A 21177-nucleotide genomic window follows, 5' to 3' on the forward strand; every position below is an offset into this window, starting at 1 on the left:
AACACTGGACAAAGCTTCCCAGGACCCCGACCGCCAACACTGGATCCAGGTGACCTACAACCTCTAACGAGGAAAGACTATTTTTCTCAGTTACAGACTTTAAAGAAAGAGTGGTGTAGGATCCAAGGAGAACGCACAGAGAGAGGGACTCTCACAGAGCCCACTACCCAGTGGGTGTGGCTAAAAGTCATCAAAAGAAAGTGGACGGAACCTAGGTTCACTGGACCTTACCAAGTGGTGGAGAGAACGGCTCACGCAGTAAAACTTAAAACCAAAGGTGACACCTGGTACCATTGGTCACAGTGTGCAGCCGCCCCAGAACCAGCAACGGTAACACACACCTAACATGCCTCCACCCACTCGCATATCCATGAGCCGGGTGCTTCAGACACACCCTTGGTACACTGCAGCAGTGTTGGGCACCATAAGCCTGGTGGTAACATGGATGGTTTTTGGCTTAGAGTACATACGGGTACATGGGATGAATAACACACAGACGACCCTGACATCACACCGTATAGTACCTAGAGACATCCCTTCACAACATGCGACTGACGGCAGCAAACGCAGCTCAAAAAACCAACAACCTGTACTGACATTGAACTACTACAAGGGCTCTGACACTGCATTTAAATTTGACTTATGTGACATTATTGACTGCGGGGGTAATCCATTGGGATGGAAAAGCTGGGAGGTGTATCTGTGTATGAGCTCTAACATTAACAGGTGCTACGAAGCTTGCGAGAATGGGTGGTGTCCTTGCTGTCAACTTTGCCCTAGCTGGGACAGGGTCACTCATTACACAGGGGCGTGGTGGACCCCAACACACTCCCATTTGCCCAGTGCTCAGGTAATTAAGATCTCCTTTTCCAGACTTCATTCACACACAGATAACCCACTCATTTTGGCCTTGCATGACGTACACAAGTCACTATACAACGGCAATCCTCACCGGATGTACATTGCACTGGGGGTTGAAGCAAGCGGAGGGTACCCCCTAAAAGTCATCTTAATTAATCTCCTGACACCACCAAAAAACGATTCTGACTCCTCCCATGAAATTAGTGATTCAGGATTTCTAGATAAGCAAACTGGAAATGTGATTACTTTGACTACTCTAAATTGACCCCTGCTGACGTGCTAATGTTAGCTACCGGTTATACAGGAACCAATTTATGGTTAGACTGGTTAACAGCAATAGTTCGAGAACACCATATGTCTAACTGCGTGGCCTGCGCAGCAGGGCGGCCTAAAATGTATACCGAACCTGCACCTTTGATTCAATCTGATGATTGGGGCTTTAACTGTATGCTTAGCATGACTAAAATGAAACAACCCTCCGGATGTGAAAACTAAACAGCGTTATTTCCGCCAGTTAACAACAGAACCCGAACGGTGCCAGCTATCCCAGTCAAAGATAATTATGTCTGCTTCAATTTAACAACAGGTAATGTCCGTGTAGGCCAGATTGATGCGAGCTGGTGTAAAACCACTCTCCCAGGACATTTAATAGGTACATGGGCCAGAGACGGGCTATTCTACCTTTGCGGAGGAAGCAAACTATTTGTGAGACTTGAGCCAACCATGAGGGGGGTCTGTGCCATGGTCCGACTTAGAGCACATGTGATCATGATGGGAGAAAAACAACCGGTGGATGACAGCATTTCTTCATGTAAAAAGTGCAGCGTCTTTGACTTGCAGGCAAACTCACCCACATATATTGACAGCATTGGTGTTCCGCGAGGGGTTCCAGACCAATACAAACTAGCAGACCAGGTTGCAGCAGGTTTTGAAAGTCTTCTTCTATTTGTAACACCCAACAAAAACGTAGATAGGATCAATTACGTTCATTACAACACGCTCATGCTCACAAACTTGACTAGAGATGCAGTTGAAGGGTTGGCTGGACAATTAGCCCCCACCTCATTGATGACTGTCCACAACCGGATAGCAATAGACATGATACTAGCTGAAAAGGGGGGGGTGTGTGCAATTTTTGGCGATTTGTGCTGTGTCTTTGTGCCAAATCATACCTCTCCTGATGGCAAGGTGACCAAGGCGTTGGAAGGACTGAAAGCCCTGAGTAAAACCATACACGAGCAGTCTGGAGTGACCAACCCCTTGGATCAATGGTTCACAAACATGTTCGGGAAGTACAAGGACATTATTATCTCTCTACTGATATCTGCAGCGACTTTCTTTGCCTTCCTGATCACCTGTGGATGCTGCTGTGTCCCCTGTCTGAGGTCCTTGGCTGTGCGGTGCATCACCTCAACCATAGAGAAAGGCAGCGGTAGTGATGGAAATCCACCTGCCTATCAGATGTTTTCCCAGAGACGTGAAAGAACCGTGAAATTCCAGATTTCCAGAGTTTAAGGGCAGTACTAGTATCCAGTGGCAAAAGAAAATTTTTCCTTCACTTTAATGTTCTTTATATAATCCATTGATTTCGCTTTTTGTTGTTTTTTCCTTGCAGAATGAAGTCCAATCCTTTCTGGGTGTGCCGGGGTGTGACACTGTGGGCGCCTTCCACGACTTGGTGGACCGAGTTACACCCGAAACACCACACTGAAGCCTTCCAGGCACTGTCGGGGTTTCCAATCGGCCGGCTCTACATCTGGACACACGCAGAAACTGATTTGACATTGACAGGTCTCGCTATAGAGAGGCTGCAGTGATTTGATTTCATTACAATGATTAAAGTTTGATCAGAAAAGATTTTTACTTACTTTTAATCCTGGTTTAAACATGCCAGTATATTTTGAGTGTACTGCCTTTGATCCTGATTTACTGTATTGATTTGATGTTTTATAAATGTGTTCATTGTTTTGTGCCTTTCAATACTCAGAATTCTAAGCTTTTCTTACCATTTCATTCCGTTTAACTTTGCATCCTTTCCGTAGTTCATTAACTTTTACATATTACATAGAAATTTCACTAAGTTTGGTTTATAAGACTAACACCTTGTTTTATGCATTTCTACTTTTACTTCATTAAGTTCGAATTCTTGAGGTTCATTCACGTTTGGTTTTTAAATTTTGAAAGATATTGATCTCACCTTTTATTCTTCTAACAATGTGTTCATTTTTGCAAACTACCTAACATTTCACTGATTTTACAAATAATTTTAACCTAACACTTCACTATTGCATTTTTATTAAGTTCCACATATTATCCTAACATTTTGTTCACTTAGCACTTTGGTAGAACTTAACAACTTAGTAACTGTGACTTTTCACCTTGTTTTTAATTACTAACAATAAAATACAAAAAAAATACAAAACCTAACAAAATTTTAGACTTTGCTCTTTTGAGTTCATTACCCTCCTGTGGCATGGCGTTGACCTGAGGTAACTACAGCATGAATAACGCAAAATCAGACATATGAAGTAATAATGACAATATTTGGTTTCAGAGAGTGCAATGATATTCTGGACACGACACTACGGATAACATTTTTATTGAAAATAAAGATATATATATATATATATATATATATATATATATATATATATATATATATATATATATATATATAAAAAACAGCCGACATAGTCATGCCATGGACTAATATTTCCCTAAAACCTAACACCCTTCAACAATTTTGTTTCCATTTGTGCATTTCTCCAGATTGTAAGGGGGACATTGTGATTTTTTTCCACCGCCTGAGAGGCCAGGGGTGCCCTGTCCGTTTTTACCCCCAAAATATGTGATGAAATGAAATGACATGAAATAAAGACATTGGTGGAGGGTGTGGGAGGACGAAGCCTCAGGGGGAAGTTTTCCGGAAGGGACAGTGTCTACTCGAGGGTGTACAGCCGCCCTCTTTTATTCTTTTCGTTATTTTCCATTTTTTCTTGTTTTATGTGGTCTCGTTGAGACCAAAAGGGGGAGCTGTTGAGGCGCTTATCAAGGGCAAAAACATTCACATGCTTTCACACACTACATTCCCATATTTTCACACAAAAGGCCCTTGTAGTTGTATTATCTATAGAAAATCCTCAGACTCCCGTCTCCCAGGAAATAAAAACTTAGTTGATGCAAATGACGTAAGACATCAGATGACCACCAGGTGCATCCGTAGTATAGTAAACGAATCTTCCCGTTTTTGATCAGATGCTGTATAGACTCGGTCACATTCACACCTAGTCTCCTTTTTTAGCGCTAAAAAAGAATAAAACAAGTAAAGTCTGAATGCTTGTGTTGGCTGATTTTCTGGTCGGTGTGCGGCACATTTTTGATCCATTTTCAACATTAGCTAGTGGTAAATACCAGTGTGGTGTCGGGTATTACTATGTTGTTATTGTGCTGTAGAATTAGCTAGACGTAAATGCCATGTTGTTGTACCTATTTACTGCTAGCTAGTGATAAATACTGAGTTTGCGTAGCACTTTGGCATTAGTTCCAAATAATTACTATGTTGTTATTGTGCTACAGCATTAGGTATTCGTGAATGCCATATTGTTGTAGCGCTTCACAGCTAGCTACTGACAAATACTGAATTGGTGTAGTGCTTCGGGATTAATTGCTAATATGTGCTATGTTGGTGTTGTGTGCTAGTGTTAGCTAGTGTTAAATACCAGGTCGATGTAGGGCATTAGAGTTAGCTAGTCATAAATACTGAGTTGGTGTAGCACTTTGGCATTAGTTGCTAATAAATACTATGTTTTTATTGTGCTGTAGAATTAGCTAGACGTAAATGCCATGTTGTTGTAGCGCTTTACAGCTAGCTAGTGATAAATACTGAGTTGGTGTAGCTCTTTGGCATTAATTGTTAATATGTACTATGTTGATATTGTGTGCTAGCGTTAGCTATTGGCAAATACCAGTTTCTGGAGGGCATTGAAGTAAGCTAGTAATAAATACTGAGTTGGTGTATGACTTTGGCATTAGTTGCTAATAAGTACTATGTTGTTATTGTGCGCTAGCACTAGCCAGTCGTAAATGCCATGTTGTTGTAGCATTTTACAACTAGCTACTGATAAATACCGAATTGATGTAGCGGTTTGGCTTTAGTTGCTAATATGTACTTTGTTGATATAGTGTGCTAGCGTTAGCTAATGGAAAATACCAGTTTGGTGTAGGGCATTAGAGTTGGCTAGTGATAAATACTGAGGTTGTGTTTTGATGTACAGCACTTTGTATCAGCTGTGGTTGTTTTAAAGTGCTTTATAAATAAAATAGATATGGTTTAGCGCTTTGGCATTAGTTGCTAATATGTGCTATGTTGGTATTATGTGCTAGTGTTAGCTAGTGTTAAATACCAGCTTGATGTAGCCCATTAGTCTTAGCTAGTGATGAGTACTGATTTCGTGTAGCACTTTGGTTATTCAAATGCATATATAAAATAATTAAGTTAATAGTGTCTACACAAAAGCATCTTTGTGAAATTGCCACGCTTTAAGACAACTAGTTAAATTTCCTTAATAATTTAGGTCAAAAAGAAAACTGTAATCAAATATTCTTTATACCATTAATGAAAATATTACCATTATCCTGATATTTTCCAAAACAGCTGAGTGTTGTATTTATGTCTGGTTTTCTTTTTAGAATTTTTAAAACATTTTACATTTTATCTGAATTTTTGCCCGTGTTCCCTAAAGGGGCTCAGTAGAAGTTTATAGTACTTTTAACCGAAATTTTCTTAATGATAACAATTACATCCAACTGTAACTTTATACAATTAAAATTAGAGGTGATGCAGGAAATTCATGAACATTTAAATAAACATGGCATAGATATTGATTGAAGCTATTCAGTTTTAAATTACCGATTTTAATTTAGTAAGATCTTCTATATGACTCTGTATTTCAGTCATGCAGGAAGGCACTGTAAGAGCTCATTAAATAAACTCACAATATACCAATGTCACATGAATAAATTCATAATTAACCATATCTATAAATCGACTAGGAACTAGAGTCTCTTTCTTCTCCACCCCTTGTGGATATAATTTAAAAATTTGAAAGCAATTTTGCATTTGTTACTATTATCCAAAACTATAATATTCCAGGGTGTCACAAGTTTTCCAAATCTTCTGTCTAGAATTGAAAGTAGACGATGAGATGTTCTAAATGTAAAGATTTATCAGAAATGTTCTAAATGTAAAGATTTATCAGAAATGTTCTAAATGTAAAGATTTATCAGAAATGTTCTAAATGTAAAGATTTATCAGAAATGTTCTAAATGTAAAGATTTATCAGAAATGTTCTAAATGTAAATATTTATCAGAAATGTTCTAAATGTAAAGATTTATCAGAAATGTTTTATGTTTATCATTCATCATTTCCCTCTTTTGTTTTCTTATGTAAATAGAAACCAAACAAAATATTGTTCAGAGACTCTTTTTTTTTTACATATGTCTAAAATGTCCAACTGAAACTGAACTGCAAAGGCCAAAAGCTTCATTATTTTAACGAGTTCAGATCAGAACTTGGATTGCTTTCCTAAAAAGCAGTGTCAATGTTTACTTTGAACTGACAAAAGAAAAATTGATCAATTTAGGCAGAGGAGCAAAAACTGTAGACAAAGATTCTGCAGTACTGTAAGATGTCTTTGCGTTTCAAATCAAATGTTTTGTTGGACTTGAATTTATGTATCAATTCAATCAAAATTTAAGCCACACAAATGTTGTGAGCCAGTTGTTATCCATTCAGTTTGTTTTTACATAATCAATTATTATCATATCCACTTTAAAAGCTTCATGTCCAATTTGGGCCTTTCTACCAAACACACATGTGTTTTGAAAACAACAGTTAGTTCTGTTAGTAAATTAGTTAGTCTGTTATTAGAAAAAATAAAAACAATAATATTAATAAAAATGAAAAGAAAAGAAAAAAATGTCAAACTAAATGAAGCATCTTGTAATAAATGCTCTCTGGTCTTAAACCAAAGCTGAAATGTGATTACTCCTTTTCCAACATTCCCATTTTGAAGTAAGGTAACCGAATTATTTACTGTAGATTCAGAATCATAAATTGTCTTTGAGTCAAGAATATTTTGTAATGAACCTTAATTGAATCCGGAGCTGTTTCATAATCACCTTTTAATTCATACAAATATTCATATTCATTTACCAATTCTGTTCCCTCTTTAGACATTTTAAGGTGACCAAGTTTCACATAAACAGGAATCCTGTTTTTGATCAGATAATAAAAGAGAAACATTTTGATGAGTCCATGATAAAGTTCAAGTCTGCTATAAACCTCATTTTTAAAGTTTCATTAAGTTTAAATTTAACCATGTCTACAGCTAAGCTGAGTTTCAAATACTTCAACCCATTAGATGTCACTTTATTTTGTTTATAAAATAAAGTTTTATAAACCTGTTATGTAATTTCATTCATCCTTCATACAGTTAATGTTACCACATGTGAATATAGTGAATTGTGCAGGATTAGTTTAGTTTCAACCAGTTTTCCCTCAGCATCATTTATTCCGTCCAGCCAATATTTCACCAAAGGCTGTTTAACAGGTCGCCTCCTTTCTGCACCAGGTATTCTAGACCCTTTTTCTTGTTTTTCTCTTTCTCTGCTGTTTCTCTCCTCCAGTCAAACTGGTCAGATCTTCAGACAGATGGAGTTCTTTAGCAGCCGTGTTTGGGTCCAGAACCAGAGGAGTGTAGGTCACCATGGTCTCCATGTTGCTCCAGATGTTGAAGGCCAGGTTGCCCAGATGTTTGGCCTGGTCTATCAGAGCTCCTGAGGGCAGCTGTGGATCCTCCAGCAGGGGGCAGCGCTGGACTCTTTCCACTGCAGCCTTGTAGTTGTGCAGGAATGAGACGTCTGCAGCTCTCAGCTCCTCCTCTGTGGCTCTGACTGTGTCTGAAAGAGCTGCTATCTCTCTGCTCAGAGCCTCCATCTTCTCCTTCATCATCCCTCTCTTCTGCTCCTCTTCCTCCCTCAGTGCAGCCAGCCTGGCCTCCTCTTCCTCTGCTAGAAACTGATGAAGCTGCTTAAACTGCTCCCTAATCTGCCTCTCTGTGTGTCGGGCCTGGACCTCCAGGTGTTCTGCTGTCTGATCAAACTCCTCCTGAACTTTCTTCCTGAGCTCCAGCTTCTCCTTTAAAGGCTCCAGAGTTTCCTGAACTTTCTTCCTGTGTTGCTGAGCAGCTTCATCGATGGCTCTGAATCTGTGCTCGGTGTGTAAATCTGAATCTCTGCAGACGAGACACACTGGCTGCTGATGGTCCAGACAGAAGAGTTTGAGTTTCTCAGAGTGCAGAGAGCAGAGACCCTCTGAAGCTTTTTGGTTTCTCTGCTGTAACAAAGACTCACACAGATTCTTCAGAGCCAGATTACAGGGAGGAGCATCTGATGCTGATCTTTTCCTACCAACAGGACATGAGCGACCAGTTCTTCTTCTCCAACATTTCTGGAGAGGCAGCAGAAGTTCTGCTCACTACTTTTCTCTCTAGCACTCGGTGAAGGCCGACGCTTTTTCCTCTGCTCCTCTCCCTACCCATTCCACCCTGCTTGATCTTTCTTGCTTTTTTGGAGCCTTTTTTTGCACATCCTCCAAATCTATCAATTATACATCTGGTTAACTGCTCTCTCAATCCAAGTGATCAAATTTTCTCCAGGAGACGGAGCAAATGGGAACCCTCTTGTCCTGCAGGAACACACATGATGGGATGGTTTCACCTGGATTTATTCATGATAACAGGATTTCTGCTGTTTGCAGCTTGTGCATTTCTGGCTTAGCAACACATTTGTGACAGATTTGGCCTAGTTAAAACACACAGACAGACTACTGTATTTTGTGGGACCCAAGTTGGATGTGAGTCTTGCTGAGACTGGCAGCCCAGCTGAGGATCCAAAACTCACTAGCAGGATGGAATAGATCTTGGAGAAGCTGCTGGCTTTGGTTCAGTGGAACGGCCACATTAATCTGGATGAACTAGAAGAGATATAACGGTTAAAGACTCGAGGACAGACAGAAATGTTAAGTCTGCCAGATCTAAAGAGAATTTGTTCTTCTGAATCTGTGTGGCCTTCTGGATATCTGGACTCTCCTGGAGACCAGATGTAAACAAACGGCTCGTTCCCGTCTCCTCTCCCTTCCCAAGTCACCTGGAATCTGATGGCTGAACTCTAGAGGACTCTCTCCTGATATTTCCACCTTCATCAGAGAGTTTTTACATTATTACTTTGTAGAAACTGTGCAGTTCTCACTGTTAACCCAGAAAAGGAATCAGAACAAACTGAGAATCCAGAAAAATTCCTCCAGAACCAGTACATTTAGTTTTTCTTATTACTTAGAAACTTGTAAAAGTACTAATTACTTTTACAAGTTTAGAGCAACACTTACTTATACTTACCTAGCAACCCAAAACAGAGACTAGATCAAACTTGGAGTCCAGAAAAACCACCTTAGCAACGACCTTTAACCTCAGATTCTTCCACCCTGGTGACCCTTAAGAGGAGTATTTAGTTTATTTCCTTTGGATCAACATGATTAGATTTCTCTCCTTCTGCTCTTTACCTTGGTTTATTATTTTGTCTGTATTTCCTGTTTAATTCCTATGAAGCTCTTTGCTTTGCCTTGTTGCTGAAAATGTGCTACATAAATGAAATTAGCTTTAGCTTCTCTGACCTCAGAGCTGATCTGGTCCAGAAGGTCAGAGGTCGCCAGATCTGAGCTGCTTCCCTGCAGAAAGAAGAGAAGACAGAGACAGGGAGGCGAGGGTCACCAGGACCCCTTCAGTACCAGCAGAACCCAGATCAGGGTCAGTTCTTCACAGATCAATCAAACACTGGGTCCAACTGACCCGGCAGGAACAGAGAGAACTAATCCTGTTCCTGACTCACAGGTTCTAGATCAACTCTTCCTCCAAAGTGTTTGATCAAACTGGGACAGAACCAGAACCCTGCAGCAGAGTCCAACCACTGACCTCTGACCTGTAGATGAACCCGTTTCTTCATCAGGATGGTTTCCTCTCTGCTGCAGATGCTGCAGGTGTAAATCTTTCCATCTTCAGGTGTGGGGTGGTTCAGGGTCAGACTGAGGTCTCCATGTTGAAGCTTGTCCTCCATCTTGGTTCTGGTTCTGTAGAGCCGGTCCTGTTCTCCAGGTTGGTCACAACCGTTCTGATACACATGGACCTTCCTGTTGTCTCCATCTGTCCACTCCACCTTAGCCTGGTGAGGCAGTCGGGTTGTGGTTCTGCAGGGCAGCAGGACCCACTTTACTCCATATTCCAGCCAAACCTGCTACTCTGAGGAAACAACAAGCAGAAAGTCGGATTTAAAGCGACGGCACTCGCTTTAAATACGACTGTTGTAGAATAAAATGCCTGTGAAAAATCCTTATTTTCCCATTTCCCTCACCTGCCACCTGAGCAGCCATGGGCTGAACTTATACAGCTGAACCCCCCGCTGCCACTAAAGGCTCTAATTTCAAGGATTTATAACTCAGTCCAATCATATGATGTCTTTTTAGCTCCAAACACCAGGAGAGCCTGGGAGCCTGAACTGGGGCTGGTTTTTGATGAACGTTGGTGGGAATCAGCCCTGACAGCCATTCAAACTTCTCCATGTGCCGCCTGAGCTCGGTTCAGTTTAAAGTGCTATTCAGACGTCATTATTCCAAAACTAGGCTGGCAGATCTTCCTAAATACGGTAGATGTTACCGATCCATGTGGAGGCTCACCCTGCAATCTGCCACACATGTTTTTCACCTGCTCAGGCCTCACAAGTTTCTAGCAAATTTACTTTCTCAACAACCGTTGACAGTTTAGCTCACACTGGAACTTTTTCTGCTTCATTTTCTGCTTCTACTGGAGGTTTCTCCCTGTTAGCCCTCCTGTGGTCTTAGCATAACGCTAAGGAGGATCGTTACATGGGGAAGCAGGGATTTGTCCTGCCAGACCGTCAGTTCCCAGAACCACACACATAAAAACCTTGTAAAAGCCACAGAGGGTCAGTGCGCCCCCTCCAGGCCACAGGAGGTTAGAGGGGTTTGGATATTTGCTCCAGCAAACAAAACCTTTTAAAATATATTTTTCATCTAAAAATGTCTTTTAATAATTTGCGTATTTGACCAAATGACTTGATTCAAACTAAAATGTAACATTTTATGACTTCTACTCAACTAGACTCAGGATTTTAATGCTGACTTGGGATTTTTATCCAGACTTTGGTGGAATATCTTGCAATACAATCCAGAGCATCTCCTGGTTTTTGTTTCTGCTTTTAATGCTGTTTTCAAATGATTTAATAAAAGAATCATATTGAAGTGAATCTCCATCAAAAACTCAGATCTTCTTTATATCTAATGAGGAATTGCTATCAGGTAAAGTTTGGAGTTTAGTTTTTCAGCTTTTCTGAAGACGTGACAATTTTCTTGATGACTAGAAATGTGAGACGTTTATTTTTTGGTGAGTTTTAATGTTTGGTTGGTGAATCAAACGACCTGCAGAAGGAGTCTGAGATTGTGAATCCATGCCAGGAGAAAAATATGCAGATCTTTGCTTTTCAACAAAATACAAACATGTTATTTTGAATGTAGAGTCATAAACATGAATTTTTACAATGACACCAGACTTAATCTGACAGGATGAAAAGTTACCACCCTCTGATAACAGGACACATTTTATCCATCTGCATTTAGAGGCAGAAAAGTTTAGAGACTCACCTGACATGAAATAATGTGGAAGATGAAATAAAAGGCCTGCAGAGACGATCAGAACCAGAACCAGCAGAACCAGGAGAGCTGTGGCCCAGGATGGAAAGCTTCCTGTGGAAATCAAATGAGGTTTGACCTTCCTCTGACCTTTGACCTTCATCAGTAGATCAAATCAATCAAATGTTATTTGTCATTTCAGCAGCAAGACATTTCAAAGAGCTTCACATCATTAAACACAAAGTCATGCAACATAGAATCAGCAAAACATGACATAAAGTCATTGAATTGGTAACTGATTCTGTTCCAGCTGTGTCTCTGTGACCTTTGACCTGTGTCAGAACCACTGTGTGTCTGAGGATGTCCTGGCCCCTGTAGATGGTGCAGATGTTGCTTCCACTGTCTCTGTCAGTGGGATCCCTCAGGGTCAGACTGGCGTCTCCGGTCCTCAGCAGCTCTTTATTCATCTCTGTGCGCCGCCATAAAGGCTGTCCTGCTTATTGTCAGATCTGCTGCTGTTTGAAAACACATGAACCATCATGAGTTCTGGTTCTGGACGGGTCCAGTCCACTGAAGTGTCCTCAGGAAGGTCAGCAGACGTTCTGCAGGGCAGGATAACAGACTCTGCTCCTTCATTCATCGCCACCTCCTCCTGATCATCTGAGGAAACATCAAATGTAACCAGTGGGGAGGAAACTGACATGAAATTATTACAACATTTAATATCATTGAGTTTCTGTGTTGTGCTGGAAAATTAGAGGCAAATATCTGATGACTGTTAATGAGATGCCATGTCTTCTCTGTTTACTGCGTCCACAATCAGCAGGCAGACATTTTTAAAGAAGGATTTGTGTCAATTTCACAAGTAGAGAAAAGATTTTCATTTAAAGATATAAAACCAAGCAGCTGTTTTTACATGACATTTACTGTATATTTATTTATATCATCTTCATTGAACCAATTGTGTCTCAGTGAGATGAAAAATCAACCTTTGAAGAGACCTAGCCGAGACAATACACAAACAATTACAGATCAAAACTACATCAAAATGCAATTCATGTCAAATGTAGATAATAAAGGAAGAAGAAAAAAGCAACACAAATGTAGAAATAGGACTAAACTACAACTTGATATTAATCAAAGCTTACAAAACAAATCATAAACTGATGAAGAGACAAGAGAGGAGAGAATTTCCTTCAAGTCTTTCTACAGTTGATTCCAATCTGAGCATCTAAATCTGATTTAGTTTGACTTTGTTTTATTAGATTTGTATGATTACATAGTCTAATAAAATGCTCGTTATAAAACCACCTGATCCAACTCTACTAATTATCCACAATTGTTGTCAAATAATTTCATGAACATCAAGTTTCTACTGCAAACAGAGCAGCTGATAGATTCCCTCTGAGTCCTTGGTCTCATTCATCCATCCATGGGTTTCACTCATTCACTCTGGGATGCTGCTGCTGCTGCTGCTGGTCTCCATGGTTACAGAGACCAGGATCAACAACCATCATCATCAGTTTTCTCACTGCAACAGATTCATTCACAACATGTAGCTTTAGAATCTGGTGTTAATCTGACCTTTGACCTCCAGGTGAACGGCTGCCAGCTCCAGTTCTTCTCTCCCGTCGTAGATGATGCAGGTGTAGTTTCCACTGTCAGACAGGTGAGGTTTCCTCAGAGTCAGGCTGAAGGTTCTGCTGTCCAGAGGGTTCATGGAGGTCCGGCCTGTAAAGTTCTGGTTCTGGCCTTTGAGCTCATCGTTGTCTTCTCTCCTCAGGTGGACAGATTTAGGAGTGAGATCGCTGCGGTTCCACATCAGTGAGGCTCTTCAGGCAAATGATCAGAGTATCGGCAGCTCAGGAGGACAGACTCCGCCCCCTCATTAACCTCCACCACTCCAGCAGGGCATGCTGGGAAACTGAGGACACAGACAGGAAATACTACGTGTTCAGTGGGAAGAAATGACATTGCAAGGATCTGATGTGGGATTTTTAATTGATGAACAAAGATTTTTAAAAAGATTCAAGTCCTGGACTCCATTATTTGGGTAGAAGGGATCACTCTTTACTTTGGACCCTTTAAATAAACAGGGACATAAAAGTGTCATAAAAACTGATAGTTTAATCAAAGTATAGCTTATCGTACCATGGTAAAGAAATGCAGCTGTCAGAGCAGCAACTTCAGTTTGAACAAGAATATAAACACAAAGATAAAAAGTATAAAAGTGAGAATAAGGAACTACAATCATGACGACTTTAACACTTGATTCAGATTCAAACATATTGATCCCAAGGGGAAATGAAATGTAACACATATTATTCAAGGCTCTTCAAAGACTTATTGTAGGTGGTGATGGTTGTGGGCAGGAAAAGTCTCCTGTAGTGGTCTGTGTCGCAGCACATTTCAAGGAGCCTCTGACTGAAGACACTGTTTCTCTAAGGCCGTCTGATGAAGAGGATGGTCAGGGTGATCCATAATGTTCCTGATTTGATCTAAAGTTCCTCTGGACCATCATCTCCAGTAGCCCCACAGTCATCCCCAGAACAGAACAGAACCAGAACCTCCCTTTTTACTTAGGATCATTTTATCACCACACAGACAGACTTAGTTTGTAATTTTATTTTATATTTTTTCTTAGTTTGGCCCTAAAACTCTGTTGTAGCAAATAAAACTGGACATAAGTTTATAATTTTCTACACATTTTAATCTAAAGGTTTTAATCTTTACATATGTGGAATACAAGATGTTAGCTTTGATAGCTAATGTGGTTATAAATATGATATGAATGGTGATTATCTTGACTGAGGCATGTTTGTTCTTCCATACATCAGTTTACTTTATATTAGTTTGCCAATAACATAATTGATCAATTAAACTGATGATTGTTGCTTCAAAATAATAATTCTGATCAGTTTGATTTGTTATAAAGAGTAAATATTTTAAAAAGTTGTTCAGAAGAACAAATCATAGCATCATGAAGCTTCTTTTCTAAATGTGACAGATTTCAACATCTCAACTCTCTTAATCCCAGTTTGTGACATTTTGGTCTCCAAGCTTCAGATTAGTGGAGATTAATCTGCATGGCAGGAAAACTGGGATGATGAATGGATGAATGCAGCTCTGCCACTAAATAAAATCAACTCATCGGCTCTCATCCAGTCTCAACCCACCATCCTGATGTCTGAAAGGCGTTGCCACGGCGACTCCAGTCGAGACGTGGAGGTTTGGTTTCCTGCAGGAGATTAAAGTCGAACACAGACTGGAGGAAACGCTCACAGTTCTTAGTGGAAACAGACTTTACTCAACTAACAGCAGAAGGTTTGATTTTATTATTAACACTTTAATGGACCAAATTCCTGATGTTTCCAACTGATTCTAGTTTTTAAAGTTCAGAACCTGAACATCCCTGAATGGGAGGAGTGAAGATTTCCCAGCATTCAGTCTGAAGAAGCTCAGCTCTTCTCAGCTCTGAGACATTTTCTGAATAAATCCCAGTCAGTGAATCTGCAGACCTGATCAGATCCAAACATCCATTTTCCAGGAGTCTCTGGTTTCATCTGTGTCGTTGTTCCAGCTGCTGAGGTCAGAATCCAGCTGTAAAACCTGGAGGCTGAATGTTCAGGTTCTCTCCTCCAAACATCCCCCCTCCCTCCCTCCAGCTGTGGAGAACAGCTGGAAAACAGCTGCATGTGTAAATAATGAGTCTGGAACAAGCTGCCACCTTCTGCTGCTGATCTGACTTTAGATTCAGGTTGATGATTGAAATGAAATCAGGGTTTGAACCTGGATCAGCAGAACCTGCTCAGCTGATCCTGGTTTAACCAGAGACTGTCCTCACTCTGCTCACCTCACTGACATGATGATCAATGATTATATAGGAGCTATATTAATAATCTATATTATAACAACGTGTGGTTTCAGCTGCAGTAATGTGGTGATGTTAAGAACTACAGTTTAGTTTGTTTAACTTTATCTTCATATTCTGACTGTATTCATAGTCAGACCAGTTACTGCAGCAGGAATCAACCAGCTGCTCTTTTCTCTGGACTCATTTCTCCTCAATTTAAGTTGCAAACATAACAATGAAAACAAAGATTTAAAAACTTAAGAACATAATAAACAATTATTACCACAAAGATAAACAATCAGGTGGTGGTAGCAGCTTTATCCTCATTAACCATCATCAAACATTTCCATCAGAACTTCTCTCCTTCCTCATGAAGACTTTATCAACCTGCCTCTGATTTTACAGCAAACCTTCTGCTGCTCTGGAACAAGAAACTACAAACCAGGTGAGCCGTCACATGATCAGTTAATCAACATTTATAACACCTTGACTTTGAACTCTGAATCGTTCAGATCAGGTAAAAGTCCAGTCCTGTCCCATTACAGTCTTTTCAGGTGTGGCACCAGTCTGGTTCTCCTGCGGTTCTGTTGGGTCTCAGTTTGTTGATCACATTTTCTTCTTCAGCTCTTTGGATCGTTTGAACAAACTGTAAGTTTGCTTTGTTTTCTACATGAACTTTGTCTTCAGGAACTTTACTGACCGTTTCTGCTCTGATGTTTGGAGAAAAGGTTCACTTCTGATTTCAGATAAAAGTTGCATCTTTGCTGTTTGAAGGTTAATCTACAGGATTATTGATTAACATCAGATGTTTTTTTTCTTCTCTGAAAAAACTGATTCATAATTTTATTTCCTTGCATCAAACTCTGGTCTCCATCGTTAAAGTCGGACACAACAATCTTATCCTGCTTCCTTTAAAGTTAAATCTTATTATAGCAAAATGTGTTCAATTCAGTCAAATTACTAAATAGTTCATCTTTAGTGGTGAATTTAATCCACTGGTAGAGATAAATAATGAACTAAAATCCTTCCTGTTGTTCAGGTTGAATCAGTGAATGTAAATGTTGCTCCATGTCTCCATCTAGTGGACTGATAGTAGAAGTGCAGCAGCTGATGCAGCTTCCTCTGCCTCTCTGCTGTCTGACTGCATTCACCTGACACTGATATGAAGCAGAGAAGAAGAGCCAATCAGAGGAGGAGCAGCTGATCTTTTTCCAGCACTAATGATGTAAAGGATGATCAGAGTTGATGTGCAGATGAATGATGTGTGTTTCCTCTGCAGGTGAAGCTAGAAAGTGTGTGTGAGCTGATGTGAATTCAGCAGCATGGATCAGTGTGAGGACAGAGAGGAGGGAGTCCCTCCCTCTAAAACCACTCTGTGTGGGGAAGATGAGAGCCAGAGCAAAGGTCAGAGGTGAGGTCACCATCTCTAACTGTCCACAGCCCTTTTCACACAGCGTTCACTATATCAGGCCAAAACAGACGTGGTGATGAAGCTGCTGCTGCTCCTCTTTGCTGCTTCATCCAGACTGAACAGATTCAGTTTTAATCATCATGTTTCTGTCAGGATCCATCAGAGACTCAGACCAGAACCAGAACCAGGACCAGAACCCAGCTGTGTGTCCTTTAAGAGCGACAGGTCAAAGGGTCATCTGTCAGAGTTGACACCTATTAAACACAGCAAATAACACAGGAAAGACAAGAGAGAGTTAGATTCTTAATACTCGCGAGGAGAACAGACAGAGATGTGCTTTCAATTACAAATCTCCTGCTGCTCTGAAGCACATTTGCCTGCCCCTCTCTTTTTATTGTCTTTAGGATCCCTAATCACAGAGAGCGCTGTAACTCTAAAGGGAGGGGGAAAGACGCTTCATCACACAGTCACAGCGCCAATATTATCACTAACTAACAACACAATCTATCTCACACTGGCTTATCTAGTTCCTGACCCAGGATCAAATAGGACAAGTTGTACATCTTCAAGGCGATGGTTTTATAGCTATCTAAGAAGGGCATTCTGTGAAGAGCTGCTGTCACTGCTCTTCTTCAGAGAGGCCCTCTGAGAAAGCAAATCAGAGTGATTAACAATACAGAAACATTTCTTAAAATATATGACTAAAACAAATAAGAGTACATAAACTAAGAACATATAAAACAGTATAACAAATAGTTGATAATAACACAATTTACCTAACATCATCCCATTGACTTTAAATCTCCTGGATCTCCACCATCAGAGAGGTGAGCTGTTTCTAACTGCTGATCTCTTTATCTGTCATTGTGGCCATGTGACGATACCAAGTTCTGCATCAACTTAATGTTTCCAAATGAAACAAAATCAGGCACTTTGTCCAATATTAAAATTAATACAGATACACAAATCCATAAGTGAATTTCATTTCTAGATTGATATTTGGATTGTTCTCACAATCAATGAATCAATAAATTAGATGTTGAGCATCTGACAATAATCAGATTAACGCTGTACGATTAGACCTCCATTAAAAAATTATATGATTCCAGTTTCAACTCTGCGGTTCAAACATCATGGATCATCAACCATTTCTGCATTTAATCTAAATTATACCTCAAGTGGATCTGATTCAGAACCAGATGGTCTCTATCGGACCATCAGGTTCTGAATGAAGCTCCATCAGATCCTCCTTGGATGGTCAGAGTGGAAACGACTCCTGGTTCTTCTCCATGTCAGAGCTCAACACTAAGATCATCAAACTTCTCTCAGTCATTGAAACCAACATGTTTGTCTGAGAATCAGATCTTTCTGCTCTTTAAACAAGGCAGGAATTTATTCAGGAGGATCAATGATCAGGAACATGTTGGAGGATTGGACCGGTTCTGATGGGAATCATTTAGAGCATCGATCTGCGCTTCCCCTCTCGGTGGGGCGGATAGAAGCTCGTCTGTCATGGATCCATGTTGGGGTCGAGCTTTACTGGATTTATTTAATTTAAGGGCTGATCAAGGAAGGATTTAGACGGAAAATTAAATGAATTGAAATGGAGACTTTACTGTGAATCGTTGCTGCTTATAAATTGTTGTTACATGAAGAAACACATTTATATTTCATGAGAGAAATATTTAACAAAGTGCCACAACTTAGTTACTGCGACTGAGATCTACAGGATCCCACATGATCCCACCTTTAGGCAGCACCAACACCTGGAGGTGATCTGATTGTGAGCAATAATGATATGAATATAAACTAAATAAGAACTTAATGAGTCTTTTAAAGAGCAGAACTGGTTTCATCTTAGTAGGAAAAACCAGAACAAAAACACTTTAAACTACCACAGAGTATTAAAACCATAATAAGATAAAAATAAAATATAATTTTTTTGGAAGAAATTTATAATATTACCAGAATAAAGTTGTTATATTCTGACTTTATTCTCATATTTTATATATTTTATATATTTTCTTAGTGTGTCCATAATACTCCATCCTGTTAAACTGCTTTTCCTGATTATTTAAATCCTAAAATGTGACACATCTCTCCTTCCTCTGCAGTCTGGGGTTCATCAGAAACTGAAGTTTCTCTGATCTGTGGAGTCAAAGCAGATTTAAACTCAACAGATTTCCCTCTTCCTCCTCTCTGAGTTGTTTCTTTTCCAGTTGGACTTGTTGTTTCTCCTGCAGCAGTGAGAAACTCTTTGTCTCTCTAAGCTGGAAACCTGAACAGATCTGCTGGAAGCTGAGAGATCAGATCCTCCTCATGATCTCCATGGATCACCTGATCCTGAATCTCTCTGATTGTTGGTCCGTCTGGAAAATATTCCTTCCACATATTCCTGCCTCTCTGACTGAACCGACTCTCAGCAGGACTGGCAGCCCGTCTAAAGGAGGTCTGGACCCCAAAGGTTTCAGAACCGCTGCTTTAACTGAGCCCATCTGTTCAGGACCAACACATCACCACTTCATAGGAAATGTTCACTCCTTCATTCACTACATCTGACCTCACTCTGGATGTTTCTGCAGACCTGGAACATGATTCCAGTTCAGGTTTCAGGTTTTAAATGTTGTTAATAAAGTCAGAAGTTCTCCAGGAGGTTCTGGATCAGCCAGCAGACATCAGAAGGTCCTGAAGAAGTGAAGGAGAGAACAATTCAAACCCAGATGGTTCCTGCTGGATCAGGTTCCTCTGATCCTCTGAACACATGATGGGATCAACTTTCTGCTGACTGGATCACTGGGAACTGACTGGTTCTGGTTTCTCTTTCAGACTCACTGAGATCCAGAAGATGAAACTTTGGATCCGAAAAAGGGACAGAGCAGAACCTGCAGGATCCGTCTGTCCCTCTATGAGGAGTGACCGGTCCAGAGATAAACCTCTAAACTTCAGTACTGAACCTGGACCCTCAGACAGGAAGTAAGAAACCAGTTTCTAACTGATTCATGTGACTCCACACAGATTTATTTAATATTAACTTGTTTATCTTCAGCAAATAAATAAAAAGAAACTTAATTTTTCTGCCAACTTAAAGCTGAGTAGACATGAGGAATGTCAGCCAATCAGAGGAGTTTTAATGAGGCTTCAGTGAGTCAGAGATGGATGGAAACGATCCATGGAAACAGAAACAACCAGAACTTTAAAGAGCAACAATTCAGAGATAAACCCACTGAGAGAGGAAACAACTTTACTGGGACCAGTTTATATACTGGGAACACTGGGCCCCGTCTATATAGTGGGAACACTGGGACCAGTTTATATGGGACTAGTTTATATACTGGGAACACTGGGCCCAGTTTATATACTGGGAACACTGGGCCCCATCTATATAGTGGGAACACTGGAACCAGTTTATATGGGACCAGTTTATATACTGGGAACACTGGGCCCAGTCCATATACTGGGAACACTGGGACAAGTCTATATACTGGGATCACTGGGACCAGTCTATATACTGGGACCATGTGATCCAGGTTGATGATCCAGAACTTTAACCTTCTGCTTCTCTGCAGCAGTTTGTGTTCTGGAGCCTCATAAATCGTGTGAACAAAAAATGTCTGGTCCCATAATTTTATGCAAAAGTCGGCATGTATAAAAATTAACTTTGCGTCAAGGTTTGCATAAATATACCGACACTTTTTCACTGGCGTGAAAATGTGCAGCAGCCACACAAACTTTTTCTGTGGACAATATCAAACCACAAAGAGTCAAAACTCACTAAATACTGAAATCTGACAACATTCAGTTATTTAGACCAAGAAGCATCAAACTCGATGTTTTTCATGATTTTAAAATTTTATTGCTTAAACGTAAACAATGAAACTGAACTGCATTTATCCTCAGACAATAAGCTAAAACACACACACACGCACACAAAATAAAGAAAATAAAAGTAAAAGGATGTGAAAACCTCACTAGAACGTAAATAATACTTTTCCTCAGTTTTTGTCTCATAAAGATGTAACTCATCGCTCTGAATGCATCTATGGAGTAATTTCATTCTCACTAAAAGAGAAAACAGGTTGAATCAGCAGATTAACTCCAACCTGCTGATTAAAAATAATCAACAGGTGTGATTATTGAAGGCGATCAGGTGTGGAGACAATCAGGTCCATCAGTAGCTGCATCCAGGTGAGCAGCTACCTGAGGAGCTTTGGCTCTGATGGAGAACAATGGAAGGATTCAGAGGGAGGATTGATCAGAGATCAGATTGATCTGATAGTTTATTAGTGTTTAGA

General features: G+C 40.1%; 1 protein-coding gene and 1 long non-coding RNA gene across 6 annotated transcripts in view; one reads left to right on the forward strand and one right to left on the reverse strand.

Annotated features, from left to right (window-relative positions):
• The window catches only part of LOC148156088 (NLR family CARD domain-containing protein 3-like), a 434099-nt gene that overhangs the window by 402305 nt on the left and 10617 nt on the right, over nucleotides 1-21177 (forward strand). For 2 of the 5 annotated variants that reach the window (XM_088010604.1, XM_088010606.1), the window contains exon 1: nucleotides 18374-19858. The exons of 2 other annotated variants lie outside the window; for them this stretch is intronic. In XM_088010604.1, the coding sequence (XP_087866730.1) occupies nucleotides 19731-19858 (128 nt within the window). In that variant the 5' untranslated portion in view covers nucleotides 18374-19730. Of the gene's footprint in view, nucleotides 1-18239; nucleotides 19859-21177 lie in introns of those variants that run through there. One more of the 5 variants, XM_088010608.1, reaches the window with a different exon arrangement.
• The window catches only part of LOC148156098 (uncharacterized), a 369453-nt gene that overhangs the window by 314326 nt on the left and 33950 nt on the right, over nucleotides 1-21177 (reverse strand). The window contains exons 3-5 of the long non-coding RNA XR_015764735.1: nucleotides 11634-11735; nucleotides 9892-10215; nucleotides 9594-9647 (exon numbers count right to left, since the gene is read on the reverse strand). This is a non-coding gene — a long non-coding RNA (uncharacterized LOC148156098). The remainder of the gene's footprint in view (nucleotides 1-9593; nucleotides 9648-9891; nucleotides 10216-11633; nucleotides 11736-21177) is intronic.

Source organism: Poecilia mexicana, unplaced genomic scaffold (genome assembly GCF_051168715.1).
Source record: "Poecilia mexicana isolate PSO_F unplaced genomic scaffold, ASM5116871v1 scaffold_12, whole genome shotgun sequence".
Lineage (NCBI taxonomy): Eukaryota > Metazoa > Chordata > Actinopteri > Cyprinodontiformes > Poeciliidae > Poecilia > Poecilia mexicana.